The following is a 26,694-nucleotide window of genomic DNA, read 5'->3' on the forward strand; positions in this document are numbered from 1 at the left end:
TGATGTGTCCAAAATTCCTATTCGTCTCTCAAGTACCGATCAAGTTAACGACATGCAAAGCCATAGTTGAAATGTGTTGATGCCATGCGCTCTGACATGCTTCATAATTCATATACAGTACTCCACACAAGCACGCGCTGAATGAGTCACTTATTTTGTGCAGTTTCCTGTGCTTGTCGAGTCGATTAGACCAGTAGCAAAGATCTCTGTGCTGTTTTGTGTATTTTATCTTGTCAGCTCATGTACTTTAACAAGTGCTGGCCAAAGGGAGGGCAGATAGCTAAATTTTGCTATGTCGACTATCCTTTGAACGGAGAAAATTATACACTTGCTCCTGTGTCCTGCTTCGCTGTAGCTTAGACATTCTGGAGGAAGGTAGTGCTGGTTCGGTGCTTCACCATGGTGTCTGGTGCAGTTGGTTAAGGCTGCTACTTGTTGCAGGCGCCAGGCGAGCCATTCATTTTCGATATGTTCACAGTTCTCGTGTTTCAAACGTAAATTACGAATAATGTTCTTTCAAACTAATTTCTAGATTCATGTGTTTGACGAATTGCCATAGGACTTTGTTATTTCTTAGTGAGCTATTAAATCCACTAGCGCCAGTGGTTGGGGCGCCCAATAATAGCTTTTCCATCCATGAGTAGAACTGGTTTACTATATCTCTTAGTCTCTCTCGTAAAATTGAATGGAAGCGTTTGATAGCTTTCGTTACAGATATTATCAGGTGATCAAGTGATTGTTGAACTTGCACGTCAGTTGTATTGGTTATTATACTGTCTATGTGGAACATTTTCTGTACAATTTATTTTCAAACGTTGTAGCGTTCGTTTCCACAGATTTTTTTATCGCATGTTTATTGACGTTGAGAATTTTCCTCTGCCCTCCCCTGTAGCAACGGGTCTTCGCTCATTCATATTAATATGTGACCTCATGGCACCTACTCCCATTCTCCTGTGAATTTTGTTTTGCAACAAAAGCATCTACTCTCTTTGCAACGCTCGCGCCTGCTATATTTCGTAAGATTTTCCAGCAATTACTCCAGGACACAGTGACGCAGATCGTGAGCAGCAGTCTGATGGTTTTCAAGTCCACCACAGCTCATAGTTTAGTAATTTTTTAAGTGATATCTATAACAAACTCCAAGCACATTTGCCTTATAAAGGCAAGATTCAGTACAGGTTTGGTCTTAGTTTGGACAACAATTGTGCGTAATATTCATGCCGTGCTGCTTAGAAATGCTTCACATAAAACAACCCTGTTGCGGTGGCAACATTCTATCACGTCCTTACATTAGTTTTACAAATTAAATTGTGTTATCCTGAGTTACATACTTTCAAACTGATATGATATCCAAGGTGAAATTAGTCTAAAATTTATTTGAACTTGCACTGATGCTTTGAACACGTTGTAAACTTTCAAAGAGCAGGACTAAATGTATTATTAAAGACACGTAATACGTCCGAGACCAGGCCCGAACCGAACACTAGCCTTCCTATCGCACTGAATTTTAGTACAAGAGTTTCGACATTCTTCGTACCAACTTTGGTTCTATACAGATCGACAAGACGCTGTCGATGGTATCAAAACTTTTGTTTACAGGTAATCGAAAATAAAATCCTGTGGTCCGTGTCTTCGGTTGTTGTCTATTTTGTTTATTGTGTATTCCTAACCGCAAGCGGATTCCACCGTCTCATTATTTGTTACGACCGTGTTCCCACGAGGAGGACCGTCCCCCTTTCCACCCTCACAGAATCAAGAATGCATGTTGGAATAGCCACTTGCTGCTTGTGAACTACAGCCCTGCTCCCATCCCATACTCCTTAAAATTTAATAACCAAAGCACAAATGTAATGCTGTTCGCAGTAGAATGACTGATTCACTTGATTGACAAACTATCTGATGTGCTGTAATTGTAAACTTGTTTCGTCAGGGCCTATGCATCCCGATATGGATTTAACAGAAGAATAGCCAGAGGAAGTACTGTAAGGAACGTGCTATAACAGTTGTATTTGACTACAGTTGATCAAGAAGATTAAATAAATTTATGATACATTTCTTTTGCCAAGAAAAATTAATGAACTATCTTGAATCTTCAATAATTTACTTATTTACTGCCGAAGCTTACCAGCAACCCAAAATTCATTATTGGAACGAATACTTCGAAACGTATGTCCTCTAAAGAAAATTTCTTTTGCTGAGTTCGAAGCTTATGACCAACGAACCACCGTGGAAAGAGATGTAGCATAGTTGCGAGGATGGCACATCATGCATTATGAAAGGCAATTAATGTGTCGCGTATGAAGGGAAATCATTCGGACTACTCCGAGCGCGGAGAATGGGATACGTTGATAAGGTTAGCCTCATCGAAAGCTGGTGGATGTCCTTGAAATAGCGTTGCTTGTAGGGGCAAACACTGCTGACATTAGGATCTATTGACGAACGGACTGATAGAGGAGCAAAGTGTTAGATGTTCAACAAAGTAAAAATCTCAATCACCTTGTAAGAAAGAATATGTGGCAACCGCGCTGCAGCTGACTGCTGAAGCAGTTCGCTAACAAAAATCACCGCTTGTGATCGACAGGAAAACGAACGATCACTTTATTGAAAAAAGTTGTCTTTTTTTATTTCGTACAAAAAGAAGGCGATCAAATAAATAGTACTTGACTACAAACTAGGAAATAAATAGAGGTTGTGTCCCGCTAGGCGGCGCCGCTGGACGCCTTCTTGTTGGGGGCCTTCTCCTTGTCCTGCTCCTTGTCCGGCTTGGTTGCCGGTCTCTTCTCGCGAGCGACATCGGCCAGGGGCTTCTTGTGGCCGGCGCTCGTCTCCTCCTTGTCCAGGGATGCCGTCTCCCTGCAAAGCGGACAGCAGCAGTAAGACAATTCGGTTCACGTCCTGTATCAAGTTAGGACACTCAGTCTTCATACACTGACCGAGCCAAAACATTACGACCATCTTCTTAATGGTTTGTGGGCCGTCTTTGTAACGAATTGGTTCAAATGGCCCTAAGCACTATGGGACTTAAGATCTGAGGTCATCAGTCCCCTAGACTTAAAACTACTTAAACCTGACTAACCTAAGGACATGCCGGCCGGAGTGGCCGAGTGGTTCTAGGCGCAAAAGTCTGGAACCGCGCGACCGCTACGGTCGCAGGTTCGAATACTGCCTCGGGCATGGCTGTGTGTGATGTCCTTAGGTTAGTTAGGTTTAAGTAGTTCTAAGTTCTAGGTGACTGATGACCTCAGCGGTTAAGTCCCATAGTGCTCAGAGCCATTTGCACTAGTTGAACCTAAGGACATCACACACATCCATGCCCGAGGCAGGATTCGAACCTGCGACCGTAGCAGCAGCGCGGTTCCGGGCAGAAGCGCCTAGAACCGCTCGGCCACAGCGGCCAGCCGTCTTTGTAACGCAATATAACACCGTTCCGGTAAATAACTGGTTGCTAATTTGTATACGTGGTGATGGCGCTCGAGAGCAATGCAGGTGTGAACCATAGTTTCCACATCAGGCGAATTTGGTTGCCAAGACGCTACTGTCATTTCACTATTACTCTACTCAGATCACTGTATCTCGTTTCTGGCTTCGAGACACGGAAAACTATGCTGCTGAGAGAGGGCATTGTCGTCAGGAAAGGCACCAATCATGAAGTCCGTAGCTTGTGGTCTAGTGGTTATTGTTGCCGCCCGTAAATAGCGGGGTCCCGGGTCCGACTCCCAGACGGGTCGCGGATTTTCTGCGCCCGGGGATTGGGTGTTCGCGTTGTTCTCACCATTTCAGTTTACAGTCCTGTGGCTAGGGACTCCCGTGCAGGTCTTTCGAGTTGACGCCACTTCGGCGACCTGCGCGTCGATGGGGATTAAATGATGATGATTAGGACTACACAACACCCGGTCCCTGAGCGGAGAAAATCTCCGACCCATCCGGGAATCGAACCCGGGCCCTCAGAATTGACATTCTGTCACGCTGACCACTCAGCTACCGGAGGCGGACAGTTTACAGTGTAAAGATTGGAACTTTGTACAGGCAGTTGAGCTCCCCACAAACCGAATATCATCATCGTCATCAACATTAAGGATGAAGGGATGCAGATGGTTCGTAGCTGACATGATTACTAGCACACATCCCATGCGAGCGCAGGAGAATGTCTGTCAGAGCATAATACTGCTCCCGCCGGCCTCTCTTCGGGGCGAGGTGCACGTTTCCAACAGCCATTCGCCTGCACGACGGCATTTGACGAGACTACCGTCGACCTGGTGTAGCAAAACGTGATTCATCCGACGGGCCGCCACGTTTTTCAGTGATACACGGCTCCCTCTCGATGCTCCGGAGCCCACTACAATCGTAATTGGCGACGATGTTGGACCACCATGTGCACATGCAGGGGTTCTTTGCTGCGGATCCACTTGTTCAACAGTGTGCGCTGAATGGTGTACGCCAAAACACATGTGCGATCACCGGCATTATGCTGTTTCGCCAGACGTGGTACTTTACAGAGTAGACAAGTCTCCAAACGCAATGTTCTCTGAAGAGTCGTAGACGTCCAAACACTTAGCGACTAGTAGTAGTTTCACTGTACTTTTACCACATTCTGTAGATGCTCACGAAAGTAGCACGTGAACGTTCGACTAGCTTCTCCGTTTCCGGGATGCTCGTTCACAGGCTCTGCGTAATAATAAACTGCCCTTTGGCAACGTCGCTTATCTCAGAGGTTTCCTCCATTTGCAGCGCATATCTTCAATAGGGTAATCCCCCATTACTCTCTGCGTTACGTGCCCGCAACGCCACCAGTTGGCATCCATTCTTGCAGTGGACAGTGGTCATATTAAACTTCCTGGCAGATTAAACCTGTGTGCCGGACCGAGACTTGAGCTAGGGACCTTTGCCTTTCGCAGAGAGTTGTTCTACCAATTGAGCTACCCAAGCACGACTCACGCCCCGTCCTCACAGCTTCACTTCTACCAGTATCTCGTCTCCTACCTTCCTACTTTACAGAAGCTCTCCTGCGAACGCTGCAGAACTAGCACTTCTGAAAGAAAGGATATTGCGGACACATTGCTTAGCCACAGCCTAGGGGATGTTTCCAGAATGAGATTTTCTCTCTGCAGCGGAGTGTGCGCTGATATGGTCATATTGTTTTGGCTGATCAGTGTATACATGGATGGATGTCAGTATAACTTCATACGCGTACACACCATCAGCGGGCGTGTAATTCAACGGGGTTGCATTTCTCCGTTAGTGATGACGATGTTTGGTTTGTGGGGCGCTCAGTTGCGCTGTAATCAGCGCCCGCACGAAGTCCCAACTTCACGAAAGATGATGATGATGAAATGATGAGGGCAACACAAATACCCAGTCCCCGGGCAGAGAAAATCCCCAACCCGGCCGGGAATCGAACCCGGGACGCCGTGAACCAGAGGCAGCAACGCTAGCACAAATCCTCCGTTAGTGGTAGAACGGCCACCAGAGTGCGTAACTGTAGTTCGTGTGTGGAGTTGTTACTAGGTATGGTAGCGTATATAAGGGGCGTGAACAGCGACAGATGTTGAGTGATCACCGTGAAGGACATGGAGCTGACGCGAGCTCGTGTGAAACAACGTCGGCAGTATCTGTCAGATTTTGAAAGGACCGCTTTGTGGATCTCGGTGTGGCTAGTTACTGGAATCATGCAATATGGGGCATTCCGGTATGGCAGAGACCCAGTGTCGGACAGCGTGGGATCTTAAGGACAGGAGTACTCATCGTCAACTGTCCAGTCGACCATGACTGATCATCGCAAAGGAGGATCTCCATACTGTGCACCAAGCACATGGTAATCCGTTCACCCCTCTGCCAAATAAACTGTGACAGTAATAGCCTCTTTCTACCATTCTGTATCATCCTGCACCAGTGGCCGGAGTCTAGCAGGAGCCGGACTAGAAAATTACTGTCCCAAGTGTAGGCTGCTGTTAACACCGCTACATAAATGACTGCATTTAGAGTGGTGCCGTGGCCAGAAACTACAGACTGTTTATGAACAGTGTTGTATTGTGTTCAAAGATGAACCGCACTGCTGCACTTCACTGGATGTCCATCGTCATCGGTATAGTGGCGCTTTGCGAAGAGATCTCTTGCTGCCAGTATTTTGAAAAGGCACAGTGGTGTTACTCTTGGCGTCATAGTGCTAGCAGCCATCGGGTTTGCCTTCATGTCATGACTGGTATTGAATGAGGGAACTATGACGGCACAACGGTAAGTTACGAACATCCTGCGACCTCATGTCTTACCTCAGGTGCGATGGTAACACGGTGCCATTTTTCAGCAGGGCAATGCTTGTCCCCACATGGTCTGTGTCTCTAAGAACAGTTTGCGTGATGTTGACGTACTTCTGCGGTCAGTAAGGTCCACAGGATTGTTCCCAATAGAAGTTGTTTGGGACCAGTTCAGGTGTCATTTTCGTCCCAGTGTTAGGATTCATGTCATCAAAGACCATTTACAACAGTTGCATGCCAGCTTGCCTCAGGAGAGGATACAACTACTTCATGACACCCTTCCCAACCTAATCAGTGCATGCCTCCAGGCCAGGGACGTTGCAACACCCTACTTACAAATGAGCTCATATTGCCAAGATTTGCCTTGATTTTGAAATCACTAGAATAGCATCACATATCCTCTCAACTCGTGAAGCTTCATCTCGTTTCCTCCTCCCCTCATAGGCGCTTTTTCTGTCAGGCAGTGTCGTCGAACACGTAGGGGGCACCTTTTCCACCAGTTAATTTTCAGACGGTACTTTACGTAACGTTATTAGCCAATTTACAGAGCTGCTCATTCTCAAGTGCATAATAGATATGGACACATCCTCATCAGTAGAACTAAACAGAAATTACAAGTCATTCACAAATGGTTCAAATGGCTGTGATCACTATGGGACTTAACTTCTGAGGTCATCAGTCTCCTAGAACTTACAACTACTTAAACCTAACTAACCTAAGGAGATCACACACATCCATGCCCGGTGCTTCGTGCAAACCGTGAACTCGAAATGGCTCCAATGACAGTGTGGAAAGTCCTGCGACAGAAGCTGTCTATGAAACCATTCAAATTGGAGCTAGTGCAGAAGCTCAACGACGACGACAAAGACAAGGGTTTTGAGTTTTGTTCGCAATTGCAACAACTGAATGAGGATGGGGATGGCATTGCTGATTACTTAATTTTTAGCGCCGAAGACACTTTTCACACTAACGGGAAAGTCAACGGGCATAATTGTTGAATCCGGGGTACAAAGCATCCACACGAATGCATTGAATTTCAGCGTGATTCCCCAAAGGTAAATTTTTTTTGTACCTTGTCACGTCGAGAACTGTACGGGCCATTCTTCTTCGTCGAGAGCACTGTCACTGTATATTCCTTCTTGGACATGTTGCAGCAATGGTTGATGCCTCAAATGCAATCGGACTCTACGTTCGTCTTTCAACAGGATGGGGCTTCACCCAATTTTCAACGTGGAGCTCGTGGGTACCTGAACATGGAGTTGCCGCATCGATGGATCGGCCGTGCTACAGGAGGAGACACCTGTTTCATGAAATCACCAGATCTCACTCCATGTGACTTTTTTCTGTGGGGGAACATTAAAGGTCTGGTGTATGTACCGCATCTACCACTTGATGTAGCAGAGCTCCGGGAGAGAATAAGGGAAGCGACTGCCACAGTCGACGATGCCATGCTGGGACGGGTATGGCAGGAATTCTATTACCATATTAATGTCTTCCGGGCCACTCATGGTTCGCATCTCGAATGTTTGTAAAAAAACTTTCAGTTTCTCTTCAAAACGCAAACAACATTAAATGATCACTTTTTCGAAACCTTTTAATTGCCCCCCCCCCCACACCCCTCTGCAGCACATTAGTTAGAAATTTTGCTCAAAGATAACCTACAAACTTCCTCTGTAAGGATATAAAACTGTGGCGTCCTACGAAGTCACTGTCGAGTTCGGCGGCGCTTCAGACAGGAAGGAGTCTTCATATGCGAAAAAAAGGCCACAGCTCAGATGTTCATGTGAAGCGTAAACTAATGATGTCACATAGGGGCCAAATGCCATTATAATTCTGCCAAGTGCAGGCTACGCCGCTGCTCTAGCATCTGCTTGTAGGTATGTGGAAACGGAACGGCGTAGACGTGGAGGTCGTCGTACCCCCTGTTACCGATCATTTCATCCCATCTTTTGACACCTGCGCGATGGAGCTCACAACCGCGACGCCATGAGCTCATATCACGCAGTTTTTTTATGGGTAGTCGAGAAAAACATTTCAGACACATCGTCGCTCAAAATCGACAGCAAAATTCCACTGTGTATGGCGTAAATAGCGTCAAAGAAACCATCTCTTTTTTGGAGCGTTCATTCCGCGAATTTCGCGATCGAAAACTACAGCTTACAGTCCAGTGAGCAACAGGACGACGTTCTTCACATTCTTTGACACTGATGACAACCCCGCTTCTCTCCCGGAAGATTAAACCCTTCTCTGAACACATAGTGGCCCAGCAACGCCATTGGACGTGAACTCACCCATTTGGAGAGCACTGCGACTGCAGTTTTTGCTCTGGTGTGCGGATGGAACATCTAGGGTCCGTTCAAAACTATTCGACGGAGTTTGAAAAGTGATCTGAAGCACCAAAAGGAACTTATACTTGTTCAGTCTTCCTGTTTAGCTCCCACATTGACACATGAGTGAATAAAAAAGCAAAGGGTCCCTGTAAGTCCAGCCACTTCGGCAGTACCTTTGATGCCACCCACACATCTTTGACCTTTGTTGAGCATCTTAAAAACGTACCCGCATAGAGGCAACCCATGCCGAGAGTGCTAGGAGCCTGCAGGCAGGCTACGCCGCTGCTCTAGCATCTGCTAGTAGGGGTGCGAAACCGGAACGGCGTCGAAGACCCTAGGACTTCGTCACGGCATGTTTCTCTACAGGTAGACTTTTAAAGTGCTCAAGAAAGGTGGACCGGTTGTTACCGAAGGTATAGTTGAACTGGGGGTCTTAGAGGCACTCTTTGCCGTTTTTCTCACATATGTGTGAGTTTGGTATCTTTCCGTGATCAGGCCACAAGAAATGGGGAGCCTGAAAAAGCATAAGCACCGCTTGCTCCACCAGAAAGCGTTGAGATTTTGACGAATGATTTTGAGCTGTCCCTACTACTTCCATCCTGTACACCAGAGCAAAAATTGTACTGCACTCCAAAGGGACGGGTCGCGTTCAGTAGGATTGCTGGCTCATGGTGTGCTTGGAGAAGGCCTGGAACGTCCGTGGGAGTCAGCATTGACAAATTATGTCAAAAACTTTGTCCTGTCTCTCATCAGAGTGTGAACTGTCGTATTCGAGCGCCAAATGTGTGGAATCAACGCCCGAATGAAAATGGGGTTACTCTGACACCCTGTATACCACCCCATGAAGTCCTTTCTTGTCGAGTGTTAGCGGAATTGTGTCTGAACTGTTTTCATGTCCATTATAATTATCCGGGCTGTTATGCCGTGGTCGGTTGACGAAATCTGTGTCGATTCCCAACACAGAATTCGTCAACCGACCACGGCATAACAGCCTGGATAATTATAATGGACATGATATTTCCGGCCGTGAAAGTCTACATTGAACTGTTTTCCTCGGCCACACGTAAAAAAAGGTGCGTGATTTCAACGCTGGGCATCGCGATTCCGACCTCTATGGCGGAGACGTCAAAAGAAGTTGTGAAATGTGGGTAAGAGGGGCTGTGACAGCCTTGTCATCATGTGCGCGTCCACGGTGGCGTTGGAAAGAGCCGTCGTGGAACCAACCGACCATAGATCTCACATCAACTTCTGAGCTCTAGCCTTTTTTCGCATGAGCGTCTGAAGCTTCGCCAATCTAGAGGGAGACAATTACGGGGTCTCGAAAAAGTGGTTCTTTAATTTTGTTACGCAGTGTGTGTAAGATTTCCCTAAACCATACAACGCACTCCATATCACTGTTTTCTAATTAAGTATAGCTGCACGAAGTTTTGTGTTTAGCACATCATGAGTAACCTGCGTTAAGCGTTTTACATTGCGTAAAGCGTAGCGAGGGCAAATATTCTTTCTTTAATTGTGATGCTTTTATTAATTTTTGCGTTTGGATTATCTGAAGATACAATACCATCACTGTGGTACAGACTCTTTTGGGAAATGGTTGGCGCACGTGGAAATATTAGTGTTCTGAAGAAACGTAATTATCCTGCATGTGCCTCAAGAGGCTTATATCCTCGGAATGTGACATACTCGGATTGGAGCACGGATTTATTTTGGAAAGTGCTTCTTGGTTCACAACTGCTTTCACTGCATTGAACGGACTAACAACAATTTATCTGTTTCGACGCTTATGAGTAGTTATTAGAATCATAAAGTAATTGCGTGTGTTGAACAACTACGTTTTTAGTTATGTCTGGCCACTTTCATTTTAATACTTTCATTTGCTACCTGTAGAAGAAGACAGAGACTGCAATATCTACAGCAAGTAACTGAGGAGGTAGATTGAAATGCTACTCTGAGAGGAATATGTTCGTTTCGTTTTATCGAGCGAGTAATCGGTATGGGAGCAGTAACCGTTTATCTTTTTAAAGATCGCTGTTGATTATGTTTCCAAAAAATGAGTAATAATGATTACGTTATAATTCTATAAACATAAAGTTCTTTGTGTTTTTCGTTCTAATAAAGAAAGCGCACTCGTGTGGCCCCAAGAAACGCAAATGTTCAATTTTGTAAATGCAGTGCATGAGGAGGCACGGCAGTTGATGTCAACTGAATAATATGGGCGGAAGTTGACTGATTGACATGTAGAATTTGTAGAAATACATCTTGTTACTTTTTCATATTTAATAATGACTTTGCATTTAACTTGTTTGAATTTTTTTAGTTCTAATGATGAAGTGTTGTAAAGCAATCCAATGCGGACAAGAAAGTTCGTTTCTTTCCAGTATGACTGAGATAGTCACGTAACATAAGGCTTCCAATCGCCCTAAATATAACAGTTAACAAATGTCACCTTGGCTATAAGTAATAACTTTTTATACGCTCAAACTAAACGTTATTGACTACAGAACATACAATCACCTTATTTGCGCTGTTCTTTGCCCAGACTGACGATACGTCACTGTCGATCGGAGCGAGACATACATTACTGGCCATTAAAATTGCTACACCACGAAGATGAAGTGCTATAGACGCGAAAGTTAACCGACAGGACGAAGATGCTGTGATATGCAAATGATTAGCTTTTCAGAGCATTCACACAAGGCTGGCGCCGGCGACGACACCTACAACGCGCTGACATGAGGAAAGTTTCCAACCGATTTCTCATACACAAACAGCAGTTGACCGGCGTTGCCTGGTGAAACGTTGTTGTCATGCCTCGTGTAAGCAGGAAAAATGCGAACCATCACGTTTCCGACTTTGATAAAGGTCGCATTGTAGCCCATCGCGATTGCGGTTTATCGTATCGCGGCATTGTTCCTCGCATTGGCCGAGATCCAATGACTGTTAGCAGAATATTGAATCGGTGGGTTCAGGAGGGTAATACGGAACGCCATGCAGGATCCCAACGGCCTCGTACTACTAGCAGTCGAGATGACAGGCATCTTACCCGCATGGCTGTAACGGATCGTGCAGCCACGTCTCGATCCCTGAGTCAACAGATGGGGACGTATGCAAAACAACAACCATGTGCACGAACAGTTCGACGACGTTTGCAGCAGCATGGGCTATCAGCTCGGAGACCGTGGCTGCGGTCACCCCTGTCGCTGCATCACAGACAGGAGCGCCTGCGATGGTGTACTCAACGACGAACCTGAGTGCACGAAAGGCAAAACGTCATTCTTTCGGATGAATCCAGGTTCTGTTTACAGCATCATGATGGTCGCATCCGTGTTTGGCGACATCGCGGTGAACGCACAATGGAAGCGTGTATTCGTCATCGCCATACTGGCGTATCACCCGGCGTGATGGTATGGGGTGCCATTGGTTACACGTCTCGGTCACCTCTTGTTGGCATTGACGGCACGTTGAATAGTGGACTTTACATATCAGATGTGTTCCGACCCGTGGCCCTACCCTTCATTCGATCCCTGCGAAACCCTACATTTCAGCAGGATAATGCACGACCGCATGTTGCAAGTCCTGTACGTGGCTTTCTGGATGCAGAAAATGTTCGACTGCTGTCCTGACCAGCACACCCTCCAGATCTCTCACCAATTGAAAACGTCTGGTCAATGGTGGCCGAGCAACTGGCTCGTCACAATACGTCTTGATGAACTGTGGTATCGCGTTGAAGCTGCATGGGCAGCTGTACCTGTACACGCCATCCAAGCTCTGTTTAACTGAATGCTCAGGCGTATCAAGGCCGTTATTACGACCAGAGGTGGTTGTTCTGGGTACTGATTTCTCAGGATCTATGCACCCAAATTGCGTGAAAATGTAATCACATGTCAGTTCTAGTATAATATATTTTTCCAATAGATACCCGATTATCACCTGCATTTATTATTCGTGTAGCAATTTTAATGGCCAGCAGTGTATATTGCCTATTGGCAGTTTACGTAGAAAATGAAAGGCAGCGTGCTTAAAGAGTCATCGTACGAGAAGAAGAAGTGTTGTTTACCTGACAAACCTTCTGGAAGACGCTACAGGAGCAGCAGCGGGGGCGGCCGCGGGGGCAGGGTTGGCAGCGGCCGCGGGGGCGGCGGGGGCGGCAGGCGCTGCTGCGGCGGCCGCGGGGGCCGGGGCTGCGTCACCGGAGGCGCCGGGCGCGGCCACGTAGTCGCAGTTCTCCTGGTCCGTCTTCACGAAGAACGTGCGCCGGATCTTGAAGTTGTCCAGGAGGCCGTAGGCTCGCTGCAGCACGGGGCCCGGCGCCAGCCGCTCGCGGGTCATGATCCACGCGTTCTCTGCAACACGGCCGCCGTCAGAGTCAAAAGGCCGCAGCCGCGTTACAGGGCGAACCTCTGCTGCATTTGCAGCCCTGACTGTACACGAAGCGTGTGAGGAAGAACGGCGGGCGTTTAGGTAAATGGAAAATAATGTTGTTACAAGTGTTACTGAATGGCGTGGCACCTCCTTTTGAATCGCTGAATAATTTAAGAAAGATTCTCATTCTTAAAATAATGGTAAGCACATATTAAGAAAATATCTGCTACAGCTTACAGTGCTAATAATTTATTTAAAGTGTCATGTTTATCTAAGAATAAGCAAACAGTATGGAGCTAGCATTCCTTTTTGTTTCATGTTTTGCTGTATATGTGAGTCGTTCATTATTCTTTCATTATCTTGTCTGCTCTGATCTTAAGTTGATCGGTACGATTGCTGACCTCGTTCTGATAAATGTAAGCGTAGCTTCTGATTGAAATAATAATTATTGTAAGAATTCAGCAAACCTTCTTTGCGTCAATTCTTATCCTTTATAAACCCTGCAGTACCTAAAGTTAACTGTGGCTTCTGTAATTGGACTAGAGGAAACTAGTTTTGTTTTTCAGACTGGTACTAAAGTACACTCCTGGAAATTGAAATAAGAACACCGTGAATTCATTGTCCCAGGAAGGGGAAACTTTATTGACACATTCCTGGGGTCAGATACATCACATGATCACACTGACAGAACCACAGGCACATAGACACAGGCAACAGAGCATGCACAATGTCGGCACTAGTACAGTGTATATCCACCTTTCGCAGCAATGCAGGCTGCTATTCTCCCATGGAGACGATCGTAGAGATGCTGGATGTAGTCCTGTGGAACGGCTTGCCATGCCATTTCCACCTGGCGCCTCAGTTGGACCAGCGTTCGTGCTGGACGTGCAGACCGCGTGAGACGACGCTTCATCCAGTCTCAAACATGCTCAATGGGGGACAGATCCGGAGATCTTGCTGGCCAGGGTAGTTGACTTACACCTTCTAGAGCACGTTGGGTGGCACGGGATACATGCGGACGTGCATTGTCCTGTTGGAACAGCAAGTTCCCTTGCCGGTCTAGGAATGGTAGAACGATGGGTTCGATGACGGTTTGGATGTACCGTGCACTATTCAGTGTCCCCTCGACGATCACCAGTGGTGTACGGCCAGTGTAGGAGATCGCTCCCCACACCAATGCCGGGTGTTGGCCCTGTGTGCCTCGGTCGTATGCAGTCCTGATTGTGGCGCTCACCTGCACGGCGCCAAACACGCATACGACCATCATTGGCACCAAGGCAGAAGCGACTCTCATCGCTGAAGACGACACGTCTCCATTCGTCCCTCCATTCACGCCTGTCGCGACACCACTGGAGGCGGGCTGCACGATGTTGGGGCGTGAGCGGAAGACGGCCTAACGGTGTGCGGGACCGTAGCCCAGCTTCATGGAGACGGTTGCGAATGGTCCTCGCCGATACCCCAGGAGCAACAGTGTCCCTAATTTGCTGGGAAGTGGCGGTGCGGTCCCCTACGGCCCTGCGTAGGATCCTACGGTCTTGGCGTGCATCCGTGCGTCGCTGCGGTCCGGTCCCAGGTCGACGGGCACGTGCACCTTCCGCCGACCACTGGCGACAACATCGATGTACTGTGGAGACCTCACGCCCCACGTGTTGAGCAATTCGGCGGTACGTCCACCCGGCCTCCCGCATGCCCACTATACGCCCTCGCTCAAAGTCCGTCAACTGCACATACGGTTCACGTCCACGCTGTCGCGGCATGCTACCAGTGTTAAAGACTGCGATGGAGCTCCGTATGCCACGGCAAACTGGCTGACACTGACGGCGGCGGTGCACAAATGCTGCGCAGCTAGCGCCGTTCGACGGCCAACACCGCGGTTCCTGGTGTGTCCGCTGTGCCGTGCGTGTGATCATTGCTTGTACAGCCCTCTCGCAGTGTCCGGAGCAAGTATGGTGGGTCTGACACACCGGTGTCAATGTGTTCTTTTTTCCATTTCCAGGAGTGTATTTCCAGTCATAATAGCCATTACTTCTTTCTTTCGTTTAACTGAACCCACAGTGATCTTATTTTTTTTAAGAAGTCCGATATCTTACTTGGTTACGTGGGGTACATCATTTATTCAGTAAAGATATTTTAAACGCAGTCACACAAGCCGAAGCTACTCTGTAACGTTGACTTTAGCAGAATTTAGTGTCTTCCTTGAGAGAGAAATTTATTAATACAAATGTTAATGAAAATCAAATTATTACGTGCTGTTTCCATGATCTTCTTGTTTTCAATAAATTAAAATAATACTAGAGTTCAGTTTTAGTGGCTTTCTGTGAATCGTCTCAATCTCAATTTCAGATATGCACAACATATTCAGTTTTTTTTCATGTTACGGCACTACACAACTAATAATTGTAATACATTATGGGATGTAATAACTAGAGGGAGACTTCAGAACGTTTCGGTGTCAACATTGACAAGAAACTAAACTAGAGAAAACACACTTTGGAACTCCTAAAACAACACACCTCAGCCGCATTTGCACTTCGAAGATTTGCCAATCTTAGGGAGACTGAAATCACATATTACGTGTATTTTCATTCAGTAATATAGTATGGGATAATGTTGTGGAGTAATTCATCTTTAAGACAGAAAATGTTCATTTCTCAAAAACGTGCTGTAAGAATAGTATGTGGCGTTTGTGCACAACCGTCTTGCAGAAATTGTTCAACACGTTGGTCAACTTGGCTACTGCTTCACAGTATATTTACCCCTCACCCCCTCATGAAGCTTTCAGTAAATAACCCACTTCAGCTCTAAAGGCAAATAAATTACGATACCAGAAGAAAAATTACATTCGTTAATCCACATTAAGGTCCTCTCCAGCTTAGCAAGGGATGCACAAGACTGCCACCAAAATATTTGCTGGCATGCCCGTGTGACTGAGAGAAAAGCTAAATTTGAAAAAAAAACTGAAAAAATGTCTTATTGAAAACTATTTCTACTCTGTCTGTTTGTGATCTGAAAAGGTGGTCTGTAGAAATTACTCACTTAAATCTGTATTAAAAGAGCGTTTAACCATATTTACATACGATGACTGTGCAATGCAAATGGTAAAATGGCTTGTTCCACATTATTAAGATTAATCGTTCAAATTATCCCTAGAAGATTAACTGACTAGCTAACTAGGACGCACCAGTACGGGAAATCTCTGATTAAAAAGCTCATAAAAACAGCAGGCTTTTCTTTAATAACAAGAGATTTGTCCTGGTCTCCCAGCTTGGCTGCCATCGCCGTGATTATAGCGTCCACCTCAAGAGTCATTTTCAGTAAAAGATTTCATGCCATTGAACATATCGAAAAATTTTAAAGCCCTCCGGCGCATACATCATTTCGTATGGAAATTTTAAAACTCCTCCCGCACACACAACATTCGTGCCATAGTGAACAAGATTCAGATGATAAAATTCAACATTACCGGACTAGTTCAACAGACCTCAGCAAACCAATGTACTGCGGTATGTATAGATTCATGGTCGTGATAACATGTTGAGTTCTGCTGCTTACACTGTATTGGCTATGGCGTGAAATGTTTATGAATGCAAGAGGCCGTTTAATATTTTTTGGAGTTGTCAGTAAGCTCTAATTCTTCCGTTCAATAATGGCTATAACATTCAAACTGCAGGCTTGGCTGCCGGTCAAAGGTGAAACTCTTGTCCTTCGAAGCTACGAAATTTCGTGTTGCTCAAAGGTAAGGTGCAAGTCTTTCGATTGGACGCCACTTCTGCAACCTGTGTGTTTCTTGTTCACCCCTGCTATCCAAAAGAGGAAAAGGGACCTCCAGTTTAACGTGGATTCCGAATCCACCTGCTGATTCTGGCTACTCTTCACATTTTAAGAGGCCAAGGCTAGATTAAAGAGAGACAGAAAATTTCCATCCCGCGATCGAGATTCGACATCGCGACCTCTTACATTACCGATTAGCGCCTTATGACTAGACCACCATGCACAGCCTCTCAAAGATTTCCGTATGACAGTGAACGCCGCTCCGTAAAAGGTAACAAGTGAATATCTAGCATCAGAGAGTTTCAGCCAAATGCTCAAGTAAATTTTTTAGTGGCTAAGCCGGTTTCGACTGAGTAGTCAGTGTCAACAGGCCGTAAGTACTTCTTGGCGTATTGCTGCGTCAGAGCATGTTGGCAGTCAACATTTCGATAGGGTCTTATTAGAAGACAAAGAAGTATTTTTGGGCAACTGACAATGACTAGTCGTTCGAAACCGTCTGAACCATTAAATAATTTACTTGATCATTTGCCGGCCGGTGTGGCCGTGCGGTTCTATGCACCTCTGTCCGGAACCGCGCTGCTGCTACGGTCGCAGGTTCGAATCCTCCCTCGGGCATGGATGTGTGTAATGTCCTTAGGTTAGTTAGGTTTAAGTAGTTCTATGTCTAGGGGACTGATGACCTCAGATGTTAAGTCCCATAGTGCTTAGAACCATTTGAACCATTTTTGAACTTGATCATTTGACTAAAACAGACTTTATAGTTAAGGGTACAAGAAGTTCACATGTAAAAGGGAGTCTCTTGGTTTCCATTGCAAAATCAAAAGCAGAACGGCCAAGGAACGTACACAGCAGGTGTGTGGATATAAAGATCAGCTAAAGACGCCTAAGGCAATCAGACGAAAGACCATGTCTATAAATCCAAGATCAGCAACCAAAGATAATTAGTCTTGTGTCCTATGGAAACATGACTTTTTTGTGTAGCGGAGGATTAATAATAGTGTCTCAATTTGTGTGTAGCTAAATACTAGCAAAACAACGAGTACATAAATGACTTACCGTAGAGTTTCATGATGAAAAAGTTGAAATTAAATTGTCACAAACTTCAGTACGATACTCACTTACATACGTTTTCCAGTTCTCTTCGCTACAGTAAACGTAGCTCCTCTGAGAACTTCCTAATGTAACACTCATAATAACACGCTAATCCTACCATAGGCGGTTTCCAATACCAGAGAAAAGTGTATAGCCCCATTAAAAACTCGATGTCGTAATTGGACAGCTGCAAACGTTAAAAATCACTTTATCGAAAACGTCACCTGAATACATTCACTTGTTCTGTGTTTATTTATGTTGGGCTGTATTAGCTGCCTCACCCTTTGTATAAATAACGCTATTGCAAGCTTTTAAATTAATGTAAAGCAAACAGACTCCTCTCAAAACTTTTAGCGAAACCTATAGATGAATAAGTGTTGCACTTAGTACAGACTTCCTTAGTAATCAACGTAGCACCACTTGTTATGCGGGCGTGGCTGAGGCATTGGCGATCAGTGGCGATACTTACGCCTGTTCACGAAGGGTCCGAGAGAGCTGCATGACCACACGATGGAGTAGGTATCGTAGTCTGTGTCCAGCACCATGTACTCAGAGTCAATCGATACTGAAACAAACAAACAAGCAAACGGTTACACTCAGCTTGCCGCTGGTGTAAACGACACACGCAATACACATTCTCATGTCTTACTCTCCATGGGGAGCTTATCGTCACTGACTGGTCCTTTCAAGATTCAGTGCTGTAGAGACAATAATATTTTCTTGTACGACATTATGTAAAACTGATATACTTCCTAAATTGTGATGAACATGAAGTAAAATAAGTCATTAAAAAGCTGCAAATCTTTTGCGTTGAAAAAAAGTTACGATGTGTGACTTAACGCTTAATTTCCGTAGATGTAGCGTTCTCGTGCTATACCAACAATTTTATATCGCTACTCACCTTGTGACGGAAGCTACTTCTCACATTAACGTTAACTCAGTTCTTCTATAACAACTTTTCCCAGACTTTTGTGGAGTTGTAAAATGTGTAATTGTACAGATTACTATGGCTAGTCATTGTTCTTTGTACTGCTGTGTTTGTGTTCTAATGGGGAAAGCGTGAACTCAATGGAGGGGGGAGTATGAAACAATGTGATCAAGAGGTGCCCTAGTCCTTGTGTCCTCCCCATAGCAGAAACGGCTGAAAGCAGCGTCGTGTCACCATGTAACGTACTCATATCTGAATGTATCGTTTTATAGACTTATCACAACCAGCTATCCAACAATGTCCATAACATACTGTAAAGGAGGAGTGCAAGCAAACGTAGGCAGATGAGCCGCAAGTGACAACATGTTCGAATGCGTAATGTAGATTACTGAAGATTTGGTGTATGTTAGGTAAAATGAGAAAGAAAGGTCTGTACATGTTCGATATAAATAGAGAAGTTCGCTAAGTAATCGAAGGACTGAGATTATTAAAAGAAATGCTTACGGGCCATTAGAACAGCAGCGTCCACCCTTTTAACTTACCCCGGCCGCATTGGAAGAACTCCAGTATTTTTGAGGCATTTATTTGTACCCTTCGTGAGCTACATTCTTGAAAATAATTGTTCGAAAACAAAGATTACATATATAACGCACGACTGTGCAGAAAGGGATATTTGTCTGTGGGCAGTTATAATTTGTAAACGTCCAAAAATGATACATGATCAAACTTTTCCTGTAGCTGGATGTCAGATTGCATCTTTATGCATTCCATCCGGAAATCTTCTGGAACGTATCTGTATCGTTTGTAAAAGATATCGCACAAATACTAAGATTTTGACTATTTTTTCGAAAATACTGAAATGTATTTTCAAATTCCCTGCATCAAATTGAAAAGAATAGCTTTGTATTTCACACTGTCTTTGAGCTTATGTCTCTAAATCTCTAGCTTCGCAGTTGCTGCTGGAGTAGCCGTAGGCTAATATACTAGGACATCTAACGGACTGGCCGAGGCTCTGAGGGTTTCAGTAGAGAATGGGCGGCAATGCTATAAGAATGGGATGGACCAATGAGACAAAAGCATCGCGTGGCGGAAGTTTCAAATTGAAAATATTCAGTTTATCATAACATTGAATAAACGGTATTTTAAAGATTGTTTTCCGGATCTTGTGGCAGATAGATGCTCACTTCTTGGACCGCACTGATACTTGCTGCGACCCGCGGGCCGAGGGTTGGACACACCTGCTTCAGAGATTACGATGTTATTTATCCCACTCAGGGCAACGCTACACCGTACGGAAATGCGAGACGAGATTCCCCGTTCCCTGGCCGCCTAGTAAACACATGTAATGAATGGCGGCGAGGCCCAGCTAACGGGGCCTGTAGTTGATCGCCCTCGCGTGTGGTGGGACTGCATTCCAGGCCGTAGCCTGTCCGTAGGGGCTCGGCTGGGATCACAAAATCGGAAACAAGGTAGCTTCCACTACTTCACAGCCCTCTATGGAATGCGGTATCAGTGATCTAAAATCTTCTGAGAAGCTGTTGCTGCATTGAATAAGCCGAGAAGCGTGTCTGAGAAACAGCTTCCGAGAGAAATATGGTGGGGGACTCTTACACAGAAGGAGCGGCTCTCAATCCTCGGTACAGCCGTTGGTTACAGGTTTTCTGCAATCTTCTGAAGTCATTTAATGGGGAATAGACTGATAAGAGCTCGTGACTCCGTCCTTCACCATTCTGAAACTGAGCGAGTGCTCCGACCATAATGACCACGCTCTCGACTACATTTCTAGTCTTGTCCTTCCTAAATAAAAACTAAACTGCTGAGCTCGTATTTAAGTTAAATTCGTGTAATAGTATATCAGTAAATCAATTATGTCTTTTTTGCTGAAAATCCAGCTCATACCTAAACACGTTTGGATTTGGAGCAATGATAGTAAGTTCAACGTCTGTTTCAATGATTATTATGATACTTCTCTAATAATATTTTTTATAGTTGGCATTTTCCTGAATCTTTTAACCAACTATAAAAACAGTTCTACTACACAGTTACTCTTATACGTCGTTAGACACGGACTAACTGGGTTAAGTCACAACCGCCTCCGTACCTTTTTATAGCTCGCAAGCATGCGTCATCGTTGATGCTGTCTGTAAGTTAGGTTTAGGCAACTGATTTCACGTTCAGCCTTCCTTTATTTTCTATAATGTTTTGTAGCAAGATATTAACAAACTGCTATACGAGTATTTCACAAGTAGTGCCTGTTACGTACAGCTATCGATGAGAAACAGATACACGGCTACAACCTACCAAAAGAAAATGACAGGCAGTTTATACTATCAGAGCCTTGAAAATTATTCACACATAATTTTAAGTGACTGCCCTAATTGCAGAGTCAGGTAACTAAAATTTAAAAAAGAAAAATAAGGAGCATATACGGAAAGCTGACAATAACAGAAATACACCAACAGACCTTATAAGTATCAAGCTTAATAATGTAATTTATTAACTGTTAACATTTTGTCCCAGGAACTTTACACCAACAACGCGACCAATGTTCGCATTACAGCAACAAAATGCGGAAATTATCTTCTGTGAAGGTACTTTAGAGCTGCACCATCGCCCATTACTTGCGTCATGTGTCGTTGTCAAAACGTCTAGATATAAATGTAGAATTAAAAAAAAGTTACTTCACTATAAATCAACTATCCAGTTGATGTAACAGTTAAGATTGCGGACTCATGTTAGAGAAGATACCCTGATTTAAGTTTTCCATGTGAATTCCTCGAATAACATGAAGTGACTGTTAGTATGATTCCTTCGAACAGGGAATGCCCTCTTTTGTTCCTCACATCGAATTAACAAAGTGCTCCTTGTCTACTGACTTCCAAAGGGAAAATCATTAAAACACACCTGGCTCAGACATGCAGTTCTGTGCTTACAGAACTGTTGATAATCCTCTAGATTTTTAATCTTATATGCATTGTAAGGTCCCCGCCTCTTCCTAAACCACTGGATCGATTTCAACCAAATTTTATACACATACTCAATGTTATTTTGGAAGAACTAGTGAGGGTGTAAGAATTCCCTAGCTCCTATAGGGTTGGAAGAGGAGTGAGAAGGATTGGTAACATCTGAAATTTAGGCTGCCCTGCACTACTGACGTGTTGTGTGGGTAGTATCAGAATGTGTTCCATGGAGTATATGTGCAGATGTGCATGGCTGTGCAAAGAGAGGGGAGAGGAGATGGATAGTGAAAGGGGCAGATGAGATGAACGGAGAGAGGGGAAGGAGACGACAGACAGAGAGAGGGGGGCAGAGGGAATACAAAGACAGGGGGAGGAAGATATCGATAGAGTGAGACAGGCAGGAAGGAATGGACAGAGAGAGGGGTGCAGGAGGGAATGGACGGAGAGGGGGTCAGGAGGAATGGTACAGAGAGAGGGGGAGAGGGGGATATTGTCAGAGAGAGAGAGAGAGAGAGAGAGAGAATGAGATTGACAGAGAAAGAAGGAGGAAGAGATGGACAGAGAGAGAAGGAAGGAGGAGACATGTGAAATATACAAGTGAAGACATGCATAAACAACTAGTTAGTATTATAAGACCCGAGTCCACCTCCAGTGCCGAGCATAAGCGTGTCTGACTGTATAGCAGAGGCTCCTGGTTCGATTCCCACTGTTGTCAGAGTTGTTTCTCTGGCTGAAATATTGGCATGGCTTGCACTCAGCATCGTGAGGTCAACTGAGGAGCTACAAGAAGAAGCAGCTTTAAGTTCTGATGGCTGGCAATGGCTGCGAAAGTGGTGCACTGACGCCATTTCTCTCATTTTTCTTCTTGTCATCAGTCGTCTGAGTGGTATGATATGGTCCTGCATGATTTCCTCTCTTGAGCCAACCTCTTCATCTCAGAGTAAAATCTACCTCCAACGTCCTCTATTATCTGTTACATATATTCTAATCTCTGTCTTCCACAATAGCTTTCACCCTCTACTGAACCCATTAGTACACTTATGTCTTATGTCCTATCATCCTGTCCCTTCTTCTTGTCAGTGTTTTGCACAGATACTTTTCCTCGCCGATACTGCGGAGAGTCAACACATTTGCAATCTTTTCAGTCCACTTCTGCAGTATGATATTCAAACGCATCGATTCACTTCTTTTCTTGTTTTCAGGCAATCCACGATGCACATCAATACAGTACTGTACTTCAGACGTACATGCTCAGAAATTTATTCTTCAAATTGAGAACTATGTTTGATAATAGGAATGCTCTCTTTGTCTGTGCTACTTGGCTTCTTATATTCTCCTTGTTTATTATGACATTCGTTATTTGGTTAAAAGGTAGCAAAAGTCCTTGATTTTATGTACTTCGTAGTCCCCAAATTTGATGTTAATTTTATTGCTAATCCCTTGTCTACTACTGCTCATTACTTTCGTCCTCCTTTGGCTTACTCTCAGTCCGTTATATATGTCATTCGACTGTTCACTCGATTCTTTTTCGCTTTCACAGAAGTTAACAATGTCATCAGCGCATCTCATCACTGATAAACTTCCACCAGAATTTCATTCCTGCGTCTGAAACTTTCTTATACTGCAAACACTGTTTCTTTGACGTACATACGGAACGGTGGGGAGAGAGGCTGCATCTTTGTCTTACTCCCTTTTTAATCAGAGTACTTTTGGTCTTACTGTTCTCCCTTTTTTTAAAAATTGTATAATCTGTGCTTGTACCTATGCGTCTGAGAGCATCAAACATCTTGTATACTTTACGATACGAACACTTTCTCGAGATCGACAACTCCTATGAAGCTGTCTTAATTTTTCAGTTATCAAGCACAACATTATAATTGCCTCTCTGGTGTGTTTAACTTCCTTGTAACCAAACTAATGGCCCTCAAACAGATCCTCAGTTTTCTTTCCAGCGTTCTTTGTAACATCCTCAACGACAACTTGATGCTTGGGCTGCTTAGCTGATTGTGCGACAGTTCTTCCATTTATCTGCCTTTTGATAGTTTCGAGAGTGTGTAGATGAAACTCTTCAGAATGTTCGACAGCATGTCACTAGTTTCATAGATTCTACACTCTAACGTGAATAATGGCTTGGTTGCCACTTCCTTCCAATGATTTTACATCTTCGGAAGGAATGCCATTTCCGTCCACAAAGCATCCAGAAGGATACGACAGTTGGTTGGCATCGCGTAGTTCAAAATGATTCAAGTGGCTCTAAGCACTATGGAACTTAACATCTGAGGTCATCAGTCCCCTAGACTTATAACGAATTAAACCTAACTAACCTAAGGAGATCACACACATCCATGTCCGAGGCAGGATTCGAACCTGCGACCGCAACAGCAGCGCGGTTCCGGACTAAAGCGCCTCGGCTCCATCGCGTAGTCCTCTAGGTCGGATTTGCGGGTTTATTGTAGACTTAGTACACTTTCAACATGTATTCTGAAGGATGCGGGGGGGGGGGGGGGGGAATGAGTGACGCCATTGTGGACGCCAGGCGCAGTCAATCAGCCTTCCATATAATTTTGTCATTTTGTCAAGTTCTGCAGGAAGAAAGATCATACTGGTAACCGATATGAGTGTCTTTTGTTTTCAGTTTTATTACATTTGATATTCAGCGCACCATTTACCTTTAACCATCTTTCCTAAATGTGGGTGGTTTCTAGACTGTAAGATCGTGGATGCAATTGCAAACACTTCGGTGAATTCAGGTGGACGCTCTTGGTGCAGCTTTGTAGTAGAGGAACGGTCGTTTAGTTTAGTTTCCGAAACTGGCTTGTGGCACCTGCCTGATGGGACCCTACCTCCCTGGAGTTTCTTTACGTGCGGCTCCATGACGGTTCCCTCAGACTCAAGAACAAGCCATACGTTCGTTCATATTTCAGACGTTGAATCAGTGGAACATTTTGAGCGAGGGAAGTTCAGGGAAAGTTAGAAAATGACAAGCACAGTTTGTTCAATAGAAAGTTCGCGGCTAAGGAAAAGGCCATGTAATATGGTAAAAGTGTACGTAACAAAAGAAGCAATGTTTAGAAGTCTTCGACAGTTAGTAAACCGTGGGCGCTATTTAATATCACCGCTGACTTTTATATTTCAGCTTTTTTGTGTCCTGCTTATTTTTTCTTTTCACTTAATGAGGGACCCCATTGATTGTGTGTAAATAATGAATATGTTTCTGCTCTAGACATTTTTAAGCACTATGATGCTGTTATGTTTCGGCTTAAGATGACTGGTTTGAGATGTGGAAGCAAGGACTTTTCCCGTCGTTTGTAGCCGGTCGGCGAGTGGAAATAAACCAGAAGGCATAGTAGGTCAGTAGCTGATTACCAGCTGGTATTCCAGTGTACATAAGCACATTTTTCTTCCTTGTGTCTTTCCAACTATTGGCCACTATCATCATACCGTGGTACAGAAATATTTTTAAAGCATGTAACGATCTGTGGGTACCTAAGTCACTGATAGAATCAGTTCAGTAGAACACATACGATGTTCAAAAGTAATTAAGAGACGGTAAGAAGTACTAATTTACATCGCCGGCCAGAGTGGCCGTGCGGTTCTGGGAGCTACAGTCTGGAGCCGAGCGACCGCTCCGGTCGCAGGTTCGAATCCTGCCTCGGGCATGGATGTGTGTGGTGTCCTTAGGTTAGTTAGGTTTAATTAGTTCTAAGTTCTAGGCGACTGATGACCTCAGAAGTTAAGTCGCATAGTGCTCAGAGCCATTTGAACCAACTAATTCACATTGCATAGAGGGGTTTTGAACTCCACACTCTGTATTACTGCCCACTCTACTATGAGTGATAAGGATGTAAGCCTAAGTGTTAAGGCTTGGCCTGACTTACCTGGTAGGGAGGAGTACTTCACAGAGAGCTTTGCCTCGCCTGCCTTCCCTATCATCTTGATTTCCCCGTCCAGCTGCCGCGTCAGTCCAGTGCTGTAACAACAACAACAGGCAAGTTCTGTGATACTTGTTTCCGTTTATATTAATTTTACGAAACAAGTATAGAGAACACCCTGATTAGCGTTTTCACCGCATTATTAGAAATTCTGTACCTGTGCAGCACCTCCAAATAGGCACACTGTAACACTGGATTGCAGTCTGTTATTACCAAACTCTTGCATAAAGGTTTCTCATGGTTAGTTCTTCCTGTATCATTATGTATTTTCACAACTTTAAATGTCGATCGTTCAGTACCACAATGTGCAATTTCCTGTCATTTTCATTCGTGGTTACAGGTTTAGGACTTCTCCACATGGATCACCTTCTTTTTTAAAATCAACCACATGCTTCTAACTGTTCTAAATGAAGAATCTAACACACGTACAGGGTGTTCAGTGTATCTGAAGACACTGAAATATCTCGGAAACAACCCATCGAATCCAAAAAATTGTAATTAAAGTTTGTTCGTCTCAGAGAGCGACATCCTTTCTTTCTTTCGCTTGCCTGTATCGCACAGTGTTCGCAGGGTCGGCGTGGTTACAATCGGTTTTGGCAAGGTTAATTTGAAGAGGTGGCCGGATGCAATAAGTTGACAATACTACCTATAGAAATTTCGGAATCGTAATGCCGAGTGCCTATCTGTCGGCTTTGGTGAACGGTTGCATATATAGCACAGTATTTCATTACCTTCTTCTGTAACAGTTTCTCTTCGTTTCCCTTTTTCAGTGTTTACGGCATCACAGCTTAGTAAAAAAAAGTATCCTACATTCACCATAAAACGGTATCATTTCAGAGTTTTCTTCTGCGGTTGCAACAGTCATTGTCCGCTTGCAATTCTGCTGTAGAAATGAAGGGTAATGTGTAAGCAATAAAAACAACTCACGTAATGAAATGTTTAGAGATGCTTTCAGTTCTTCTTCTGAAAGAAAAGTGAGCTCTGATCTCACTGCATCGTCTATTACGATGAGCGTTAGTTCGCTACGCGGCCACAGTGGGGCATCGAGTAGTACCCTTTTCGTTTTGT

The 26,694-nt window shown here is 44.6% G+C and overlaps 1 protein-coding gene across 1 annotated transcript in view; it reads right to left on the bottom strand.

Annotated features, from left to right (window-relative positions):
* Positions 1-12,736: 12,736 nt before the first annotated feature.
* LOC126215807 (apolipoprotein D-like) overlaps positions 12,737-26,694 on the bottom strand; it is a gene marked incomplete at its 3' end in the record, with an annotated part of 69,905 nt that continues 55,947 nt past the window's right edge. Inside the window, exons 6-8 of the mRNA XM_049942102.1 lie at positions 25,573-25,664; positions 18,276-18,371; positions 12,737-12,924 (exon numbers count right to left, since the gene is read on the bottom strand). Of these exons, the coding sequence (XP_049798059.1) occupies positions 12,737-12,924; positions 18,276-18,371; positions 25,573-25,664 (376 nt within the window). The remainder of the gene's footprint in view (positions 12,925-18,275; positions 18,372-25,572; positions 25,665-26,694) is intronic.

The sequence above is a fragment of the Schistocerca nitens genome, chromosome 1 (assembly GCF_023898315.1).
Source record: "Schistocerca nitens isolate TAMUIC-IGC-003100 chromosome 1, iqSchNite1.1, whole genome shotgun sequence".
Taxonomy (NCBI): Eukaryota; Metazoa; Arthropoda; class Insecta; order Orthoptera; family Acrididae; genus Schistocerca; species Schistocerca nitens.